The sequence below is a fragment of the Myotis myotis genome, unplaced genomic scaffold (assembly GCF_014108235.1).
Source record: "Myotis myotis isolate mMyoMyo1 unplaced genomic scaffold, mMyoMyo1.p scaffold_m19_p_7, whole genome shotgun sequence".
Taxonomy (NCBI): Eukaryota; Metazoa; Chordata; class Mammalia; order Chiroptera; family Vespertilionidae; genus Myotis; species Myotis myotis.
Window position 1 is genome coordinate 18097218 of NW_023416379.1, and position 17571 is coordinate 18114788.

At 39.2% G+C, this 17571-nt stretch overlaps 1 protein-coding gene across 4 annotated transcripts in view; it reads right to left on the minus strand.

The window, feature by feature from the left end:
• Positions 1-572: 572 nt before the first annotated feature.
• KIAA0408 (KIAA0408 ortholog) overlaps positions 573-17571 on the minus strand; it is a 37044-nt gene continuing 20045 nt past the window's right edge. For all 4 annotated transcript variants that reach the window (XM_036317754.1, XM_036317756.1, XM_036317755.1 and 1 more), the window contains exons 3-6: positions 15012-15374; positions 14846-14925; positions 11299-12634; positions 573-6467 (exon numbers count right to left, since the gene is read on the minus strand). In XM_036317754.1, the coding sequence (XP_036173647.1) occupies positions 6294-6467; positions 11299-12634; positions 14846-14925; positions 15012-15374 (1953 nt within the window). In that variant the 3' untranslated portion in view covers positions 573-6293. The remainder of the gene's footprint in view (positions 6468-11298; positions 12635-14845; positions 14926-15011; positions 15375-17571) is intronic.

Genomic DNA, 17571 nt, shown 5'->3' on the forward strand with positions numbered 1-17571 from the left:
CTCTTTTTAGGGAGGGGAGAGACAGAGAGAGAAACATCGATGTAAAAGAGAGACATGGATTGGTTGCCTCCCGCACCCCTCCTGACCAGGGCCAGGGATTGAGCCTGTAACCCAGGTAAGTGCCCTTGACCAAATCAAACCTGGGACCCGTCAGTCTGTGGGCTGACATTCTGTCCACTGAGCCAAACCCGGCTAGGGCTGTAAGGATAATTTATAATAAAATAACCAGTAAATGAGTTTAAAAAGACACAAGCTGTACTTTTAATAAATGGAAAAACACACACTGGTGCGTGCAGGAAAACAGGGTTACAGTGCTGATATTAGGGAAGATCTCCTCTCAAAGCCTTGGTCTTCCTTTTCTTTGTGTATTAATGGGCTGGAAAAAAATGCTGAATTTTATTGAAAATTAGCAGAATTAATTATTTCTTAAATCCTCACCCAAGGATATTTTTCCATTGATTTTTAGAAAGAGTGGAAGAGAGAAGGAAAAACAGAGAAATATCAGTGTATGAGAGAGAGACATCAATTGCTTGCCTCCTGCACGAGCCCTGGCCAGGGCCCTGGCCTGGAAGAAGCCTGCAACCGAGGTACGTGCCCTTGACTGGAATGGAACCTGGGGCCCTTTGGTCTGCAGGCCGATGCTCTATCCACTGAGCAAAACCCGCTAGAGCAGAAACACTTAGATGCTTATCTTTTTAGATATATATGCAAAGAATTAGAAAATTAGTTTGAAAACTTGCTCTTTGACATATATGTGCTGGCTTAAGGCAGAGAAAAATGAAGAACAGATTTTCAATATAATGGAATTACTCTTTTCAGAGAGTTGAAAATGTGTTATAACAATGATTAAAACATGGGTTAAAATGATAAATCATTGCTTTGCCTAAGGATAAACTGTAGTTCTCAAAGGTGGCTTATTCAGCAAACAGTTTATGGGTGAATTCTTTACGAGTGAGGTTGTGAGAGCTTTTGCTGGGTGTGTTAAGATTGCCGCAGAAACAGTGTGAGAATTGTGAAGAGTTGACTTTATTGACAATGGAATTTTGGAAACTTTAATTCAATTGTATGTGATAAAAGTTAGCCCACATATATGTTTTTCTCCCTTTGAAAAGGCCCTTCAACTATTTTTCCCTTAAGACAATAAAAGAGGCAGCCTTAAAATATTTCATATGACATGAGTCACTTGATTTTTCAACTAAAAGATGCCCAACAAAATTTCTTCCAATGTTCTGGTATTTTACCTTATGGATTGGATTATGCTTATAAAGTTTGCAAAACAGTAAAAAAAATTACAATTCATGCACAGTTTTAAGTAGATTCACATTCTCAAAATATGGTGACACTATGACAAGAAAAGAAATTACTATACAAAGTAAATTAAGGTTGGCTCAATTTTATGAAATAAGTACATTCAGCCAAGCTGTGATTAAATAAGGAAGCAGAGAGGAAAACTTGTTTTGTTTTTCTGGATAGCACGATTAAAACATTTTAAAATTTTGTTAATTTATTCAACAAACATTTATTGAGCCTACTATCTGCCAACACTTTTTTAAGTACTTGGCATAATCAGTGAACAAAGACAAAAATCCCTACTTAAAGACTGTAAAAATTTTCAAGTTAAACCTCCCCCAAATTTGAAGAATTTTAAACCCTATCCAAGACCTTTGAATAGCTATTTATTTTCTCTGCTCTTAGAGAACTTACTGGAAACATTCAAGAAACACTAATCTAGATGCTTTCTTATTTCTATACATATGTAGGTAGTTCATTTGAGGACTAGAAGGCTGCTTGAGTGAGTGTGGGAAAAGTGAGCTGGTGGAATTGGGTAACCTTGAGGGATATCTGTGTGACATATATCAGTCTGGGGGAACCTCCTACTCCCACGACAAAACAGAACAGACCTGGGTCCAGAAATTTCATGTTCTCAGACCCTGGTCTTTTCCACCAGACAGCAGTGGATCAACACTGAATATTCTTACTCTTGGGGATCTATGCTCACCCACTTCATGTATACAAGTTTGTGATATTCTAGATTATTCTAAAAATGGTCTTACCATTTGATTATGTGCCTGTTGTTGTGGTTTTTCGTTTTTAACTTTTATTAGATAGAAATATTACTTTTCATTTCTGGGGTGTCTATTTTTGCTTTTATTGTCTATTATATGAAGGTATAGATGGTTTACTTTATGTATTCAATTATCTGGATAAAATTTTAGATTCTGGTGATAGTCACAAGAAAATAACAATAACAGGAGCTGAGAAGAGTATCAGTCTTCACCTCATCATCTTTGCCTTTATCTTTTTAAGTCCCTTAAAGTTTGGTCCCCTGATGGTCTCCTATCAATTCTAGTTCCTGCAGATATCCCAGATGAGAGTTCAAGCTGCACTGACCCTCCCTTATTTCAGCTTTGTGGTGATTACACTTCTGGTTGCCTATACGTGGGTCCTTCACTGGCTACCCAAGTCTTCTTGGGTCCCAACATCCGTAAAGATTTTTTGTGCTGGTGAAGACCCCTCCATTCTTGGTTCTGATGGAAATTTCCCTCCCTACCACTAGCTGCATCTCCTAACGTTCTTTCATGCTGGTTTCCAGGACTGGGCTTCTTCTAGATCTAGCATCTTACTTTTGCCAATTTCTTTCCCTGGACACTTCATTCCTACCCTGGTCCTGGACCTACTATCTGGTCTCAGCTCCTTTATGAAGAATCACCTTGAAGATGACCACCTGCCTGAGTTCTGAGCACGATCCCTCCTGGAGTCTTTGATGATGTGCTTTTCCAAGGCTCTTGATTTGCCTGGGAAAGCCTAGTATTTGTATTTGTTGAGTTAAATTAATTTAGGTTTGGTTCCCTAGGCTATACCACCACCAGCTTCCTTTTTAAAGAGGTGATATGCCTGGTCTCAACTTTTCTCTCCTTGCCAGGAATTCCGTAAGAAAAATCTATTATCCCCAGTGATCTATCTTCTGAATCTTAACATACAGAGACTATTGTCCCCTTTCACTCCTACTGGTAACTTCCTTTAAAAATAGAGTAAATAGTCCTATGGCTATCATTGAAAATTAACTATTTCACTCCAGATATCATTAACTCAGAAAATAATTTACTGAGCTAATTGTAATACAGAACTTCTGGCAAAGATTGAAATGAAAAAAAAAACCACACACACACACACACATATTTTAGGAGATGCTAGGTTGAATTGCATACATTTTGAGTTCAGACTTTATAAAAACTTTCAGCTTTAATGAAAATCAGTGTAGGAAAGAAGAAAAACAAAAATATTCTCACTGTATTTAGATTCCACAGCAGGTGTTCCACACCTATCCTATCTGGTAGCTTCCAATGACTGAAGGAGATCTCAATATCAAATAGTGGTTTGTCACAAATGTGCCTCAACTAATTTTAAAAAATTTTTGTAGGGAATCAGATTCTCTTTTCTTAGGCCCAGATGTGTTTTCAGAATGACATGGAGTATGGCTAAATCCTCTATGTAGACGATAATCATGTTTTGTGCATGATAATTTGGCCATCTTTATTGCAAAAACAGAAAAGCTATAGATAATTTTTGATAAGGTGAATTATGCAAATACCATTTATATTTTATATTTGGCTTTGACATAAGGGTTTATAGAGAACTTGTGCAAGTGTTAGACACATGCACACACAGGCACAAACACACACACACACACACAAACTAAAGGATTCTTATTCCTTTCTGAGATAACCCATAATTTCAGTAATCCTCGGTTGAAATAATTAAGATTTCCTCTCCAAAGCCTGCTAGGGGAAACTTTCATGATACAAGTATTTCTAACCAAATATTTCAAAAATGTTTACAAATCCCTTAAATCACTCAATGATGGCATAATGAAGGGTATGGTGTTGGAAAGAAAATGCCCATCTGAAATAAAAACTACTCATTAAAAATCACAATACATCAAAAATATTTTTCAAGGGTAATTTCCTTAATAAGTTTTTCCATTAAAATTTACAAAATACTCTAAAAGAGAAAGCAGAGCATTCATGTAATCTTTGTTCTAGTTTCTTCATCTTTACAACCAAGGGGATGTACTAAATGCTAAGTTTTTTCAGCTCTAATGTTTTATGATTTTAGCCAACGTGTTAAATTGTGTTCCACTGTTTAAATCGTTAATAGAAAACATGGCTTAAAATTATAAAGCCTAATATATAACACTTTTAATTTATAGATAACAAAGGCAAGTCCCAAGGAAGTAATGTGGCTACCCAACCATTTGGGTATCAATGCCATTCCTTCCATATCTTCCTAATCATCAAATAATTTTGATTTTTTATTTGTTTTGTTGTATTAAAAACTCCATATTCCCACTCCCCACATCTGGAAAATCTGCTTTAGTAATTATGGGGTGAGGTCAGAAATCTAATTTTGTAAGAGATCCTCAATATTCTGACTTGAACTTAAAGGCCAGAACCACAGATCCACAGCAAACTACCTGGGATACAGTGACGCAGAGGCTCAGGAATGTTGTACAGTTCTTGGGCAGGCTCTCCGAGGTTACACAGCAGCATCTTCCTAACAGGTCCATCATTTGATGCTACCACCTCCCTATTGTTTTCTCCCTCCTGTGTGAAATACATATTATATGAATGACATCACCTGTGTCTAGGTTATTTTTCTCTGATAGCCCTCCTAGGGAAAAGGATATTCCTGAAAGAAACAAGAATGAAAAGAGTGGATCGATACCATCTGCTCCAACCTCACATTCTAGAAGTTTAACTCCGCTCAACTCCTAGAAACTCCCTTATTGGAAAGTATAAATCTGTCCAACACCATGCAACAGTCTTGAGCCTGTTAAGGCAGTCTGGGATTTGGAAATTATTTACTTGGTGTATTATGAAGTGAATTTCTCTAAATTGCTAGACTATATCATAAGGAGAAGGCTCTTTGGATACTTCTGTCATAAGAATTTCTTGACCTTTTTGGTAGTCAAAGAAAAGCTTAAATAGACTTAATATCTAATAATATGGTTGGTTTTATACAGACACAATGGAGAGCAAAATTGCTTCTAAGAGATTCCGTGCTCCTCAACATTCATATATCTGTCAGTTTCCAATACAGATTTTATGTGTCCGCTGTACGCACATTGTGGCCAAAAAATGTTTCCACCCCTTATGCTACCCATGGGTGCCAAAGTTTAGTTTAAGGCTTTTTTATGTAGCACACTATAAGAAATACAGTACAGTTCAGCCCTCAATAAGACATCATTCCTTATCTTCCTTGTTCACAAAGAAGTAAATTAATATTTTACCTACTAATTTTAGGAAAAAATAAATGACTTACCTCTAAAGATGAGTGACTCCAAATAAAGTAGCTGAACTAAAGCTTACTACAATTTTAATAAAGGGTAGAATTCAACATAATTTCATTTCTTTTTATATCCTATTTAAAGGATGTTTGTTACTGAATTTGACAAAATAATTCATTTTAAGTCATGTTGTTTATAAGGCAGTCTCATGATACTAGCTCTGAGGAGCAAGTATATATTTAAAGCCATAATAGACTACCAAATGGCATATAAAAGCTTTTGTGAACATTTTATGTTTGCTTTAGAAGGCTGATCTATTAAACCTGTGACAATTTTATTTATTTAAAAGAGTAAAACAGGAGATCAGTGGTATTATCCTTATATGGGTTAAGAAACTATTTATGAGTTGCACATAGAAATCTACCAATATAGATATGTGTATAATTCTTATTTTTCAATGTAGTTGGGCCAAGGAAATTGTCAGTTAATATATGTACTTCATATGCTGTAAGTGGATACCTAGGAAAAGGTATACAAAATATAAATAGTACTGTATATTTTCAAAAAAGTTAAATAAACACAAAGAATATATAGGTATACATGTTATAATTTCAAAGTCAACGCTAACACATAAGTTCTCTTATCTAAATACACACTAGGATACTTCCTACTTCAACACATGCACCTACAAACACACGGCCATGCACATAACCTTGCTTTCTGCCACTTGCAAGAAAGTTGGTATATACAATATAGTACACTGTTTCAACTTAAATCATATTGGAAAATTAATGAGGATGGCATTAAAAAATTCTGATCTAAGAAATCAACATGTAGGAGGATAATTATTCCATAGATTAAAAACACTGAAGACTGATGAGAAGTTAAGATTTAAATTGTCCCAGAAATCTTGAAAGATACCGAAGAGACAGGATTGCCTGTAAACACTTAGAATTATCTGTTTGGCAACTGGGATTTTTGAAATCTAGCAATTCAGGCCAGAGACTTAGACCATTGGTGCTTCAGATCGCAGAGAAATAGTACAGCTTTGGGCAGTTCTCCTCAAGGCGGGGGGCGCCGATGGAGATCTCGACGCCCATCTGGATGGGAGACGGCGATTTGCCGGTCTAGCTGGACGGGAAAATCCTTTTCCATGTGAACATTTCATGGCCATGGATTCCTACAACATCAAAGAAAACATTCACCTCACTATCCCAGCACTAACATTGGACTTGATATTTTATGAATCCCAACAATGGGATTGATGTATTAGCATATTTATAAGCAAGAAAAAGCATCAAAAACTAATGGCGATGATCTAATATTTGTGATCTTGAATGTTTTAATCAAAGCAATTCACTTAGAATAAGAAACATGACATTTAATAATCTCTTCACATTGACAAATTTTAACACAACTGATCTCCTTTTAGATCTAAAGTTCAGTATTTAGAAGTTCATGTTAGGTAACTTTGATATAATGGAACTGCAGATGTTTCTTGGCGGAATTTCACAATGTTTCAGTGTTATTTGAAAACAAGAAAATTTATAGAAGAAACTTCATTTTTCTCAAGTTACTGACATTTTTAGAAGCCATAAGCAAAAAGTACACGAACCATCACGTGATTTACCTGGTGCCTTCTTTCTTCTCCACTAAGAGCCACTGTTACAAGTTCTCAAAAATTTCAAAATTGCTAATAGTTACTATCAATATTGGGCATCATTTGAGACAGTATTTTTCCTTTCCTCCCCTTCCCTTTCTTTCACTTCTTCCTTCTTTGCTTTTTTATTTGAATGGAAGAAAAGCATTCTCAGACTCTTGCAATTAAAAAGAAAATTAAAAAGCTTGTGTGACCCATTTTATAGCTTAGGTTGTTAACTGACCTTTTTAACAAAGCCTTTGCTCTTTTATCTGGGATTGGCAGTGAGGATGGCCTCAATTTCTATGACAGTCACCTGCATTTTCTTTTTCTTTCATTGGAATTTATTTTTTTGGAAAGAAGAGGGATCCTAAGGATCCACAGTAGAGGACTCCTCCCAAGCCTCCAATCAATGCAAAAATGGTAAATACTTAGTAATAGTTCTTGTTAGCTAATGAGAATTTGGCTGGTTATTGTATACACTATGGGCCTGTGCCCTCTCACAGTCTGGGAGCCTTCGGGGGAAGTCCTACTTAGGACTCCCCCCCCCCCCCCCCGGCCCCCCGTGGAAGTGCACTGACCACCAGGGGGCAGCTTCTGCATTGAACATCTGACCCCTGGCAGTTAGTGCGCATCACAGCGACCAGTCGTTCCGCCGTCGGGCTGAAACCAGCTCTCCAACATCCCCCAAGGTGTCCCAGATTGCGAGAGGGTGCAGGCCAGGCCGAGGGACCCCACTGGTGCATGATCAGGGCCGGAGAGGGATGTGGGAGGTTGGCCAGCTGGGGAGGGACTGCGGGAGGGCTCCAGGGTATGTCCGGCCTGTCTCACTCAGTCCTATCGGCTGGACCCCAGCAGCAAGCTAACCTACGGGTTGGAGCGTCTGCCCTGGTGGTCAGTGCACGTCATAGCGACTGGTCTACTGTCTGCCCCTGGTGGTCAGTGCACGTCGTAATGAGCAGTTGAGTGGCCTTAGCATGTCATTAGCATATTATGCTTTGATTGGCTGAACGGCCAACTGGATGACGGGACACATAGCATATTAGGCTTTTATTATATAGGACTAGAGGTCCAGCACATGAAATCATGTGCGGGTAGGATCCCTAGGCCTAGCCTGCAATTAGGACTATCTTCCGCCCGCTTGCCAGTCCCTAGTCCCTCCCTGCCGCCACCACCCACCCAGGTTCTGGGTGGTTCCCTGTTCGCCATCTGGCAATCAGAGCCTGTGGGCCGGGGAGAGGGACCAAGAGGTCGGCCATTCCACCTGCTTGCCAGTCCTCAGTCCTTCCCCACCGCCACCTACCCGTTTCCTGTTTGCTATCAGGCAATCGGAGCCTATGGGCCTGGGGGGGAGGGACCAAGAGGTGGTCAATGCACCTCATAGCAGCTGGTCAAGTGGTCATTCTGGTCATTATGCCGTTATGGTCGCTGGGCTTTTATTATACAGGATGTTTCCATTTCCCACCTGAAGCTACAGGTCCTTACAGGTATTTATGGGCTCACCTAAAAAAGATACAGCCTGGCAAGCATGGCTCAGTGGTTGAGTGTTGACCTATGAACCAGGAGATAAAGATTCAATTCCTGGTCAGGGCACATGCCTGGGTTGCAGGCTTGATCCCCGGTGTGGGGCATGCAGAAGGCAGCTGATCAGTGATCCTCTCTCATCATTGATGTTTCTTTTTTCTTTTCTTCTTTTTTTTTTTTTAATTTTAAGGAGTCCTGTCCTGGGCCAACTATCCTTGGCCAACAGCAGGCAGCATCGCAGGTGACATTAACACCAGCCCAGGCAGTCATGTTGAATGATGTGAGGGCACTCAAGCTGGCCCCAAACAAGACCGAGTGCCATTTTCTTTTTCTTTCAAATGCAGTTCTTTTCCAACATTGCTTATTAACAGCTTTGGTGCAGAGATTTGGGGACCAGGGAGGTACATGGAAAAAAGAAAGGAAAAAAGTAGCCAATTGCACAAAGCCTTTCCCTGGAAAAGCCCAGACTCTGGGGTGCTCAGAACATGTGGCTGCCCTCCCCCTACACTCTGGAGCTCTGGCTTTGCTGGTTGAGGCACAGATGGGGACCCATCCCATTCCCCATGTATAAGAGCTGCCTGGGAGAGGGAGAATGGCTGCTTGTATCTCTCTCTCTCTTTCTCTCTGTGTATATGTATAATAGGCTATATTAGAAAATTCTCCCTATATAAATATAAAACATTGGTATCCAAACACCACAACTAACTAAAGTGCTTGACAGGAGTTGGACATGTCTAAGTATGTAGGTAAAACTAGTCATTCTGAGTGTCCAGGATGAGGGAGAGAGCTGGGGAAGCAAAAACCATGGAGAAAAGGTTGTGCTGGCCAAAGCCAGGGCACAAGGGCACTGTGGTCCCCCAGCGCCTTCTCAGCCTGTCTGGTCACTATCATCATTGATGTTTCTATCTCTCTCTCTCCCTCTCCTTCTCCCTTCCTCTCTGAAATCAATAAAAATATATTAAAAAAGAAATTAAAAGAAAGATACATATGTGCACCCCATGTTCATTGTAGAGTTATTTATAATAGCCAAACTATAGAAGCAACCCAAAAGACAAGTAGGTAAAAAGGCTGTGGTGCATATACACAATGGAATATTATTCAGCCATAAAAAAGAATGAAATCTTACCATTTGTATGGATAAACCTAGAGTACTCTAAGTGAAATAAGTCAGTTGGTTAAAGAAAAATACCATATTATTTAACTTACATGTGGAATCTAAAGAATAAACTAAATGAACAAACAAAACAGAAACAGACTCATAGATACAAAGAAGAGACTGATGATTGCCGGAAGGGATGGGGTTGGGGAACTGGGTGAAAAAAGGTGAAGAGATTGAGAAATTCAAATTAATAGTTACAAAACGGTCATGGGGGTGTAAAATACAGCATTGGAAAAAAAGTCAATAACATTGTAATAACTATGTATGGTGCCAGATGGGTACTAGAAATATTAAGGGGAACACTTTGTAAAAGTATATGATTGTCTAACCAGTATGCTGCACACTGGAAACTAATACAAAGTAATACTGAATGGAAACTGTAATTGAAAAAAAAATTTTTAATGTAAGAAAAAAACAAAGATACAAAAGCAGGATAATCATTTGTACATTATGCAAACTTGTACAAGGTCTCTGATAAAATGAATGAAAACTGATATTTTTGTAGGGTTTGAAAGCCACCTAAAATATATTTTTTTACACAAGAAGGAAGTAACCTGCATAGCTTAGAACTATGCTGCCTACATACTGCATTATGTAAAACAAGAACTTTTAAAATATTAGCTAATTATAATAACATGTCACCTTGTAAGCTTTTGTAAATTATGCATACAAGGGGACTATTGGATAACTCTTCTTGGTAAATACCAATCTCTTCTTCCACATCTTTTTCACCTATAACTAAAGAAGATTATATATACTCTTGCAAACTGTCTGGAACAAAAATAGAATACCATTTATTCAAATAATATTTTTTTTTTTGGGGGGGGCAACTTCCATGCTAAGAATTTATACAAATAAGAATGACCTTAACATTTTTTAAGTTATAATGTCATTTTTTATTTCAATGTACTGCCTGCTAGCTCCACAAATAAGAGAACTTTATAAGATGCTACTTTAAATATGTTTTGCCCATATTCTCATTTAGGAGATTAATCCCATGAGAAAAAACATGAATCAAATGCTGGGAATGACTGAACCATTCATTGTTAATAACTAAAAAGCACAAGCTATTTTAAAAATATTTCCCATATACTTTAAAAGAATGAAATTCTATAAATCAACAAATACATATTCAGAATACCTTTTCAAAAAACTTAAAACAAACATTTGCACTTCTGGCTGTTCTTAAGCCTATTCTATATATATAAATGGCTAATATGCATGGTCCCCGCCGGAGTTGGACCAGGAGACAAGGAGTTCGATCGCTTGCTATGACCACCAGGGGGCGGCGCAAATCATGGCGGGTGACCAGTGGTGGCAGTGTGCTAAGGAAGGGAGGGAAGGAGGAGCCAGAGAGGCAGGGAACCCAATTGGCCCTGATCACCAGCCAGGCTAGCGACCCTATCTGTGCATGAATTTCGTGCACCAGGCCTCTAGTTTATTATATTTGTTAGCCCATTTCAGAATTTTAAAAAGTTATAATGTGCTAACCCCAGTTTTGAAACTACATTTTGAAAAGTTCATTTGAGTTACAGTTAAGGTTCATAGTCATTAACAAGTGAAGGATCAAAAAGTTAAGATGCCAAAACATACACCCGCATTCTATTTATATGAATGCAAGGGACTGAGCCCTGAGCCATGGCTAAATACGAATGCAATTCTACCAAAGTATGATCATTGCTTTCTCACCTCTGTTATCTTTTTCCAGTCCACTCCTTGCTTCACTTGTTGTGCCCTACACAAAGCTGTTTTTCCTTGAAGCTCTTGTTCAATTTGGAGCATTTCTAAATGCTGACTTAATGTGGCCCCAACACTGACATCAGAATTACATTTGGTCCAATTATCCTGGCAGCATTTAGAATTTTGCAATACAGGCCCTGTTGATGTCTCATAGGTTTTCAGCAGCTTTTCCACAACACCGTAATTCGACCTAGGATCAGCTGATCTTGGTCGGCCAGACAAATTGCTAGGTCTCCAGTCATGCTCGTGGAGCATATTCCGGTAACTACTGGGAGTTACGTGCTCCTGTGTTTGTCTGACTGGGCCTGTTGTGGATCTTTTGGTGGGATTATCAGGCACATTTTCTCTAGGCACGGGCACGTGGGCACTGGTTTTCAGAATACCAGACACATTGTCATTTTCTGGTATGTTGCCTATACGAGTAATTAAGGTATCACAGGGCTTAAGATCTTGAGACGATTCTGAGTAGCTTTGGTTTTGCTGTACTGCACGACAATTTCTATCTGTTCGGAACACGGTTCTATTAAATTCATCAGTCTTTGCTGCCAGTGTTTCATTCCTAGTAGTCTTTTCAAAGCCACAACTGAAACTTCTAAGCGGGCCACTGCTCTGTGTCACCAAGGAACTATAGTCATCGCTTACGTGAAGGTCAGAGTGAAATTTAGCAGGATGATCTGGGGTCATCTTTTCATATTTTGACTTATTGGGAGTAGAACAGGTTTTCTGAAACCACAAGGTAGAAGGGCTATTTTTTGTGCCTATCACTGTGTCGTAAGACCACATGCCACATCCAACATCTTCACTACATGGAGGCTGGTTATCCATTTTGGCTTCAGGTGCCAAAGAAGAAAAGATGATACCATCTTTCAAAGTCTTCCCTTCATTTAGACACAGTGTAGGCATCTCGTCATGCCTCAGGAGGACATGAGGACTGCAGTTCCTTTCACCTTGACCCTCTTGGACCACCTGGCTATTGTGGCCTAAACTTTCCTTCAAACTTTCATGGGCTTGTTCAGGATACACACTGGGAAAACTTCGAGATGTACTTCTTGGAGGAGGAACTGGTGGAGTTTCATTTCTTTGTATTGGATCAATTGTATCAATTCCACATGTTTTCATAAAATTGCTTTGGAGCATGTCAGTATAACTCAGATTCTTTCTATTTTTCTGTTTTTCTTTTTCTAAACTGATCGGAAGAACACACTGGCCATTGTTGATCCCATGGTCTCCAGGGGACATGTTCATTATATGTGGCATTTCTTGGAGAGAAGAATCTGACTTCATCCTAAACAATGATAAAGTATGATATAATAGTGAAAACTTTATTTAGGATAAGCTCAAAACAAAAACAAACATGGCTTAAGCAATGGATTTCTGCTATAGGAAAAGGAGTCACAACTTCCTGAAGCATCGTTTTTTACATAAATCGTCTAGTCAAAGCCTCTAAGTCTTTTTTACTGTAGGACAAAGCCCACCTCTCAGTGCTGCACTCAAGGCTCTGCTTACTCTGACCCAAACTATCCTTTGCAACCTTGTCTCTCATTTTTTTTTTTTCTATTTCCTAAAACTTCACCTATACTCAGACTCTTGAGTATTCCCATTTCTACAAGTTTTCTCTAGGTATTTCCTTACCTCTGCTCTGCCTGCTGAATTCCTATGCATTATGTCACCTGAGCCCTTGAATTTGAAGTAATATTCTAAGTAGTGTGACAGAAATCTGAATAAAAGCACAGCAAGACCCGGGTAATACCAAATGGAAGGTGTCATTTGGGCTTGAAAGAAAAGTAAGAATTTGGGGGGTGAGTAAAGGGCAGATCAGCAAAGTGAGCTGCAGTAAAAGCAGTGTGGCTACTCAAAAAACAGTGAGTACGTTGGTGTGGATGGATTATAAAGCTGAGTGGGGAGAATGGTGGAAAATAAGTGAGAAACATTAGGTAATTGTAATGTTTTTGAATTACATGTTAAGGATTTTGAAATTTTCCCTACATGCCATGAAGTAACAAGGAGAATTTTATACTAATTTGTAAAAGAAAACTGGCAAGTAAGTCTTTTCAGAGTTCATCAAAATAAAAGCCTACATATAGCAACATGGGGATTCACAAATTAAAGTTAATCATATTGACAAAATATAAATCATATTTATAATTCTTCAACTTATAAAATATTGTCTGCTAGCTCACAATAAAGTACAGATAAATACTAATTAACAGAGAGTAGTAGACAAAAGCTAAATGGGAAAGTAGAGAGCAAAATTACGGATAAAACAAGGTTGAAGAAAATATATTTTAAGTCAGTAAGAAAATTCTCTCTGAGCTTCCTAAGAGCTCAAGAGAAATAAGGGTACGCACATTGCTATAGCTTTGTTGTTGTTGTTGTTAATCCTCACCTGAGGATATTTTTCCATTGATTTGTAGAGAGAGTGGAATGGAGGGGAGAAATAGAGAGAAACATCAATGTGAATTGGTTGCCTCCTATACAGACCTGACCAGGGCCGGGGATCAAGCCTGCAACCAAGGTATGTGTTTTTGACCAGCATCGAACCTGGGACCCTTCACTTCAGTCCACAGGCCAACACTCTATCCACTGAGCCAAACTGGCTAGGGCTCATTGCTATAGCTTTCTAAGAGAATTATCCTGCCTCACCTGGAGATAAATGTTGATCCTAGGACAACCCATCTTTACCTAACTTGTATAAAATTCCAATTAATGTTTTAATTTGGCTAAAACTTGCTTTTACACTTATAGAGGTATTTCTGAATTGAAACACTATTTTTATAGCACTGTAAAATGTGTGTACATATTTTTAGTATGTTCTGAAAATTATGTATGCTTCCATTAAACACATAATAAACTAGAGGCCTGGTTCACAAATTTGTGCACAGTGGGGACCCTTAGCCTAGGTGATGATCAAGGCCTATCTGGGGGCCAGCCGGCTGGGGTAAGGGGCTGCGGGAGGTTGGCTGTGGGAGTGCACTCTCCAACAGGGCGCAGCTCCTGCATTGAGTGTCTGCCCCCTGGTGGTCAGTGTGCATCACAGCGACTGGTCAACCAGTCGTTCGGTCATAACTGCCGCTTAGGCTTTTATATATATAGATATAGAGAAATAAATGACCCTTAGGTATAAAACATTTTAGTGCAACATCATTATGTAATTAAGACACAATGTTGTTAAATCTGACATAGTTTAAGATGTATGTAACTGGATTAGCCCAGTTGTATACTCTTCCATTGGCTAAATATTCAAAATGAGGAAAAAAAATAACTTCTTAAGAGTAAAGTATTCCTAATAGTCAAATTACAAAGAGAATTAGAAGACCTGTTTTAAGAATTACCAAACAGGGAAATATTCAATTAAAGATGTTATCACTTATCTAAGACAACAGATTTTAATAACTCATTGCTAATTATCACTAACAAAGTGTACGGAATTCACTGATGGGAAGCAGTATTTTTCTTGACTTCCCAACATAAAATAATCATCGATGTCCCAGCCTACCTTCTATGGTTAGACCGCTTTCGGATTTCCTCTTGGAAGCTGCATAATTCTTCACTGACTTTGGCAAGTTCTTCAAGAGCCTTTATGTATATAAGCAATAGCGTGTTAGCACTTTGAAATGTAAACAATTCTTTAGAAACAGTTCTAGGCCAGTCATGTTACTTACTGTGTTGAGGGCGCCAGAACAGCTCTTGCTCGCTTCCTCAGAAGTCCTCAGGTCAGACCAGGCCTCACATTCCTTTTGCCTGTCTGTGGCCAGGGGATCCATAAACCCTACCTTTAATTTTTTGGTTGCTTTTTGTTCCTTACACACTTGATTTCCTTCACTGAGTAAGCTCTGCTCTGTTTTATTGTCTTTTTCCAGACCGGCCCTGTGATTCATCCCTGTAAATTCGCATGGTCCCGAATTGGGGTACTTTGGAGAAGATTCCACCACTTTATCTTGCATGGCTTTCTCACGATCAAGATCAATGGCCTTGGCACGTTCACTCATGTTGATTTTCCTCCGAAGCTTTACTTCATGGCAAAGCTATAAGGCAAACAAAGGCAAGACTTTTTTCCCTCCTTAATTTACTTTGTCATATTTTTTAAGCTAAGCACACTATTTTGAGTTCTCTTTGCTATATGACTATATACCACCCATGGTATTAATGCTTATGCCTCTGAATAGTGCTTCTAAAATCTTAATTAGCCTGGCTGGTGTTGCTCAGTGGTTGAGCATCAACCTATGAACCAAGAGGTCATTGATTTGATTCCCCATCAGGCCACATACTGGGGCTGCAGGCTCAGTCCCCATTAGGGGGCGTGCAGGAGGCAGCCAATCAATGATTTTCTCTCATCATTGATGTTTCTATCTCTCTCCCTCTTCCTTCATCTCTGAAATCAATAAAACAAAAATATATAAAAACAAAAATAAAATCTGAATTAGCTAGAAAACTTTGATAAACCATAAAGACTACTTTTCATGGGCCAATCCACAGATGATAGTTTCTGTTTTTCTGATTAGAAAGCAACTCAGTCAAAATTAAATCAAACTGTATCTACATATAGATACTATACTACAGAAGCATTGTCACAATAGTGGAATGACCTGAATCATTTACTGGTCATGCTCTCTCATTGCTTTCAGAGAGAAGCAAGAGTTTAACTAACGTTAAAGTCATGTTTTTAAATACATGATCCCCCTTGTATACTGACCTTTAACTGTGTAAATAAGTTGACAATCTCATAGAGTCAGTTTATTCTATCCCCTAAGTAGACATTTTACAATCAAAGGATGTTTCCACTGGAAGCTATATTGGTGAGGGCTAGTTAATATTGAGGTTTTTTTTAAATGCCAGGTTATAAACTTTTAAAAAAAGTTTTTAATCCTGATTAAAACAAATGTGAACCTGTCTTATGTGATATAAAAGAACTCTAAGGTTTTGATCGTCTATTAATCTGTTAAGTGGACCCAAATTATTTCTTTTTTTAAAAATTCTCACTTGAGGATGTTTTCATTGATTTTTAGAGAGAAAGGGAGAGAGAGAGAGAAGAAGAAGGAAAATCATCAGTGTGAGAGAGAAACAGATCAGTTGCCTTCCGTATGCATCCTGACTAGGAATCAAACCCTCAACCTAGGTATGTGACCTGAATGGGAATCGAACCCATCATCTTTTTGGTATACAGGACAATGCTTCAAATAACCAAGCCACCCGGACTGGGCTCCCATATTGTTTCCTGTTGAGAACTTAGTTTAACCTGCAGGCACTCATTCAGCTCACCTCTGAATAAAGGAAATAAGTGGCTTTCTCTTCTGGCTTGAGTTCTGGGAAAGCTTGTCAAATTTCAAAGGAGGCAATCAAATAACCATTAAAACCAATGACTACATTTTACAGCCACAACCTATATTTGCACTACATCTATTATTTAAGGAATAACAGATTTATTGCTGCTCAATATTTACCTGAATCTCAGATGAGAGAGCACTATATATAGTTGACGCCTGAAGGTTATACAGTGCATTTATTTCCCTAGATATTTATAAATCTACTAGAGGCCCGGTGCACGAAATTCATGCACTCGGGGTGGGGGGAGGGGAAGGTGGTCCCTCAGCCCGGCTTGCGCCCTCTCGCAGTCTAGGAGTCCTCAGGGAATGTCTGACTGATGGCTTAAGGGCCTAAGCCAGCAGTTTGGACATCCTTAGCACTGCCACAGAGGTGGGAGAAGCTCCCACCAGAGCCACTGAGCTCACCAGCTGTGAGCCCACCTTCTGTCTGAGCGGCACTCCCACTGACCACCAGGGGGCAGCTCCTGCATTGAGCGTCTGCCCCCTGGTGGTCAGTGTGCATCATAGTGACCGGTTGTTCTGATGTCAGGCCAAAACCAGCTCTCTGACATCCCCCGAGAAGTCTCAGATTGTGAGAGGGCGCAGGCCAGTCCAAGAGACCTCACTGGTGCACAATCGGGGCCTGGGAGGGACCGCGGGAGGGCTCGAGGGCATGTCCGACCTGTCTCACTCACTCCCGATTGGCCGGACCCCAGCAGCAAGCTAACGTACCAGTTGGAGTGTCTGCTCCCTGGTGGTCAGTGCATGCCATAGCGTGCAGTTGAGCTGCCTTAGCATATCATTAGCATATTATGCTTTGATTGGTTAAACAGTCTCTAATTATACACTACATGCCTGCCTTCTCACATCTACCTTCGAGGAATAGTTTAATAGCTACACTTTTAAAAATACTTTCTTG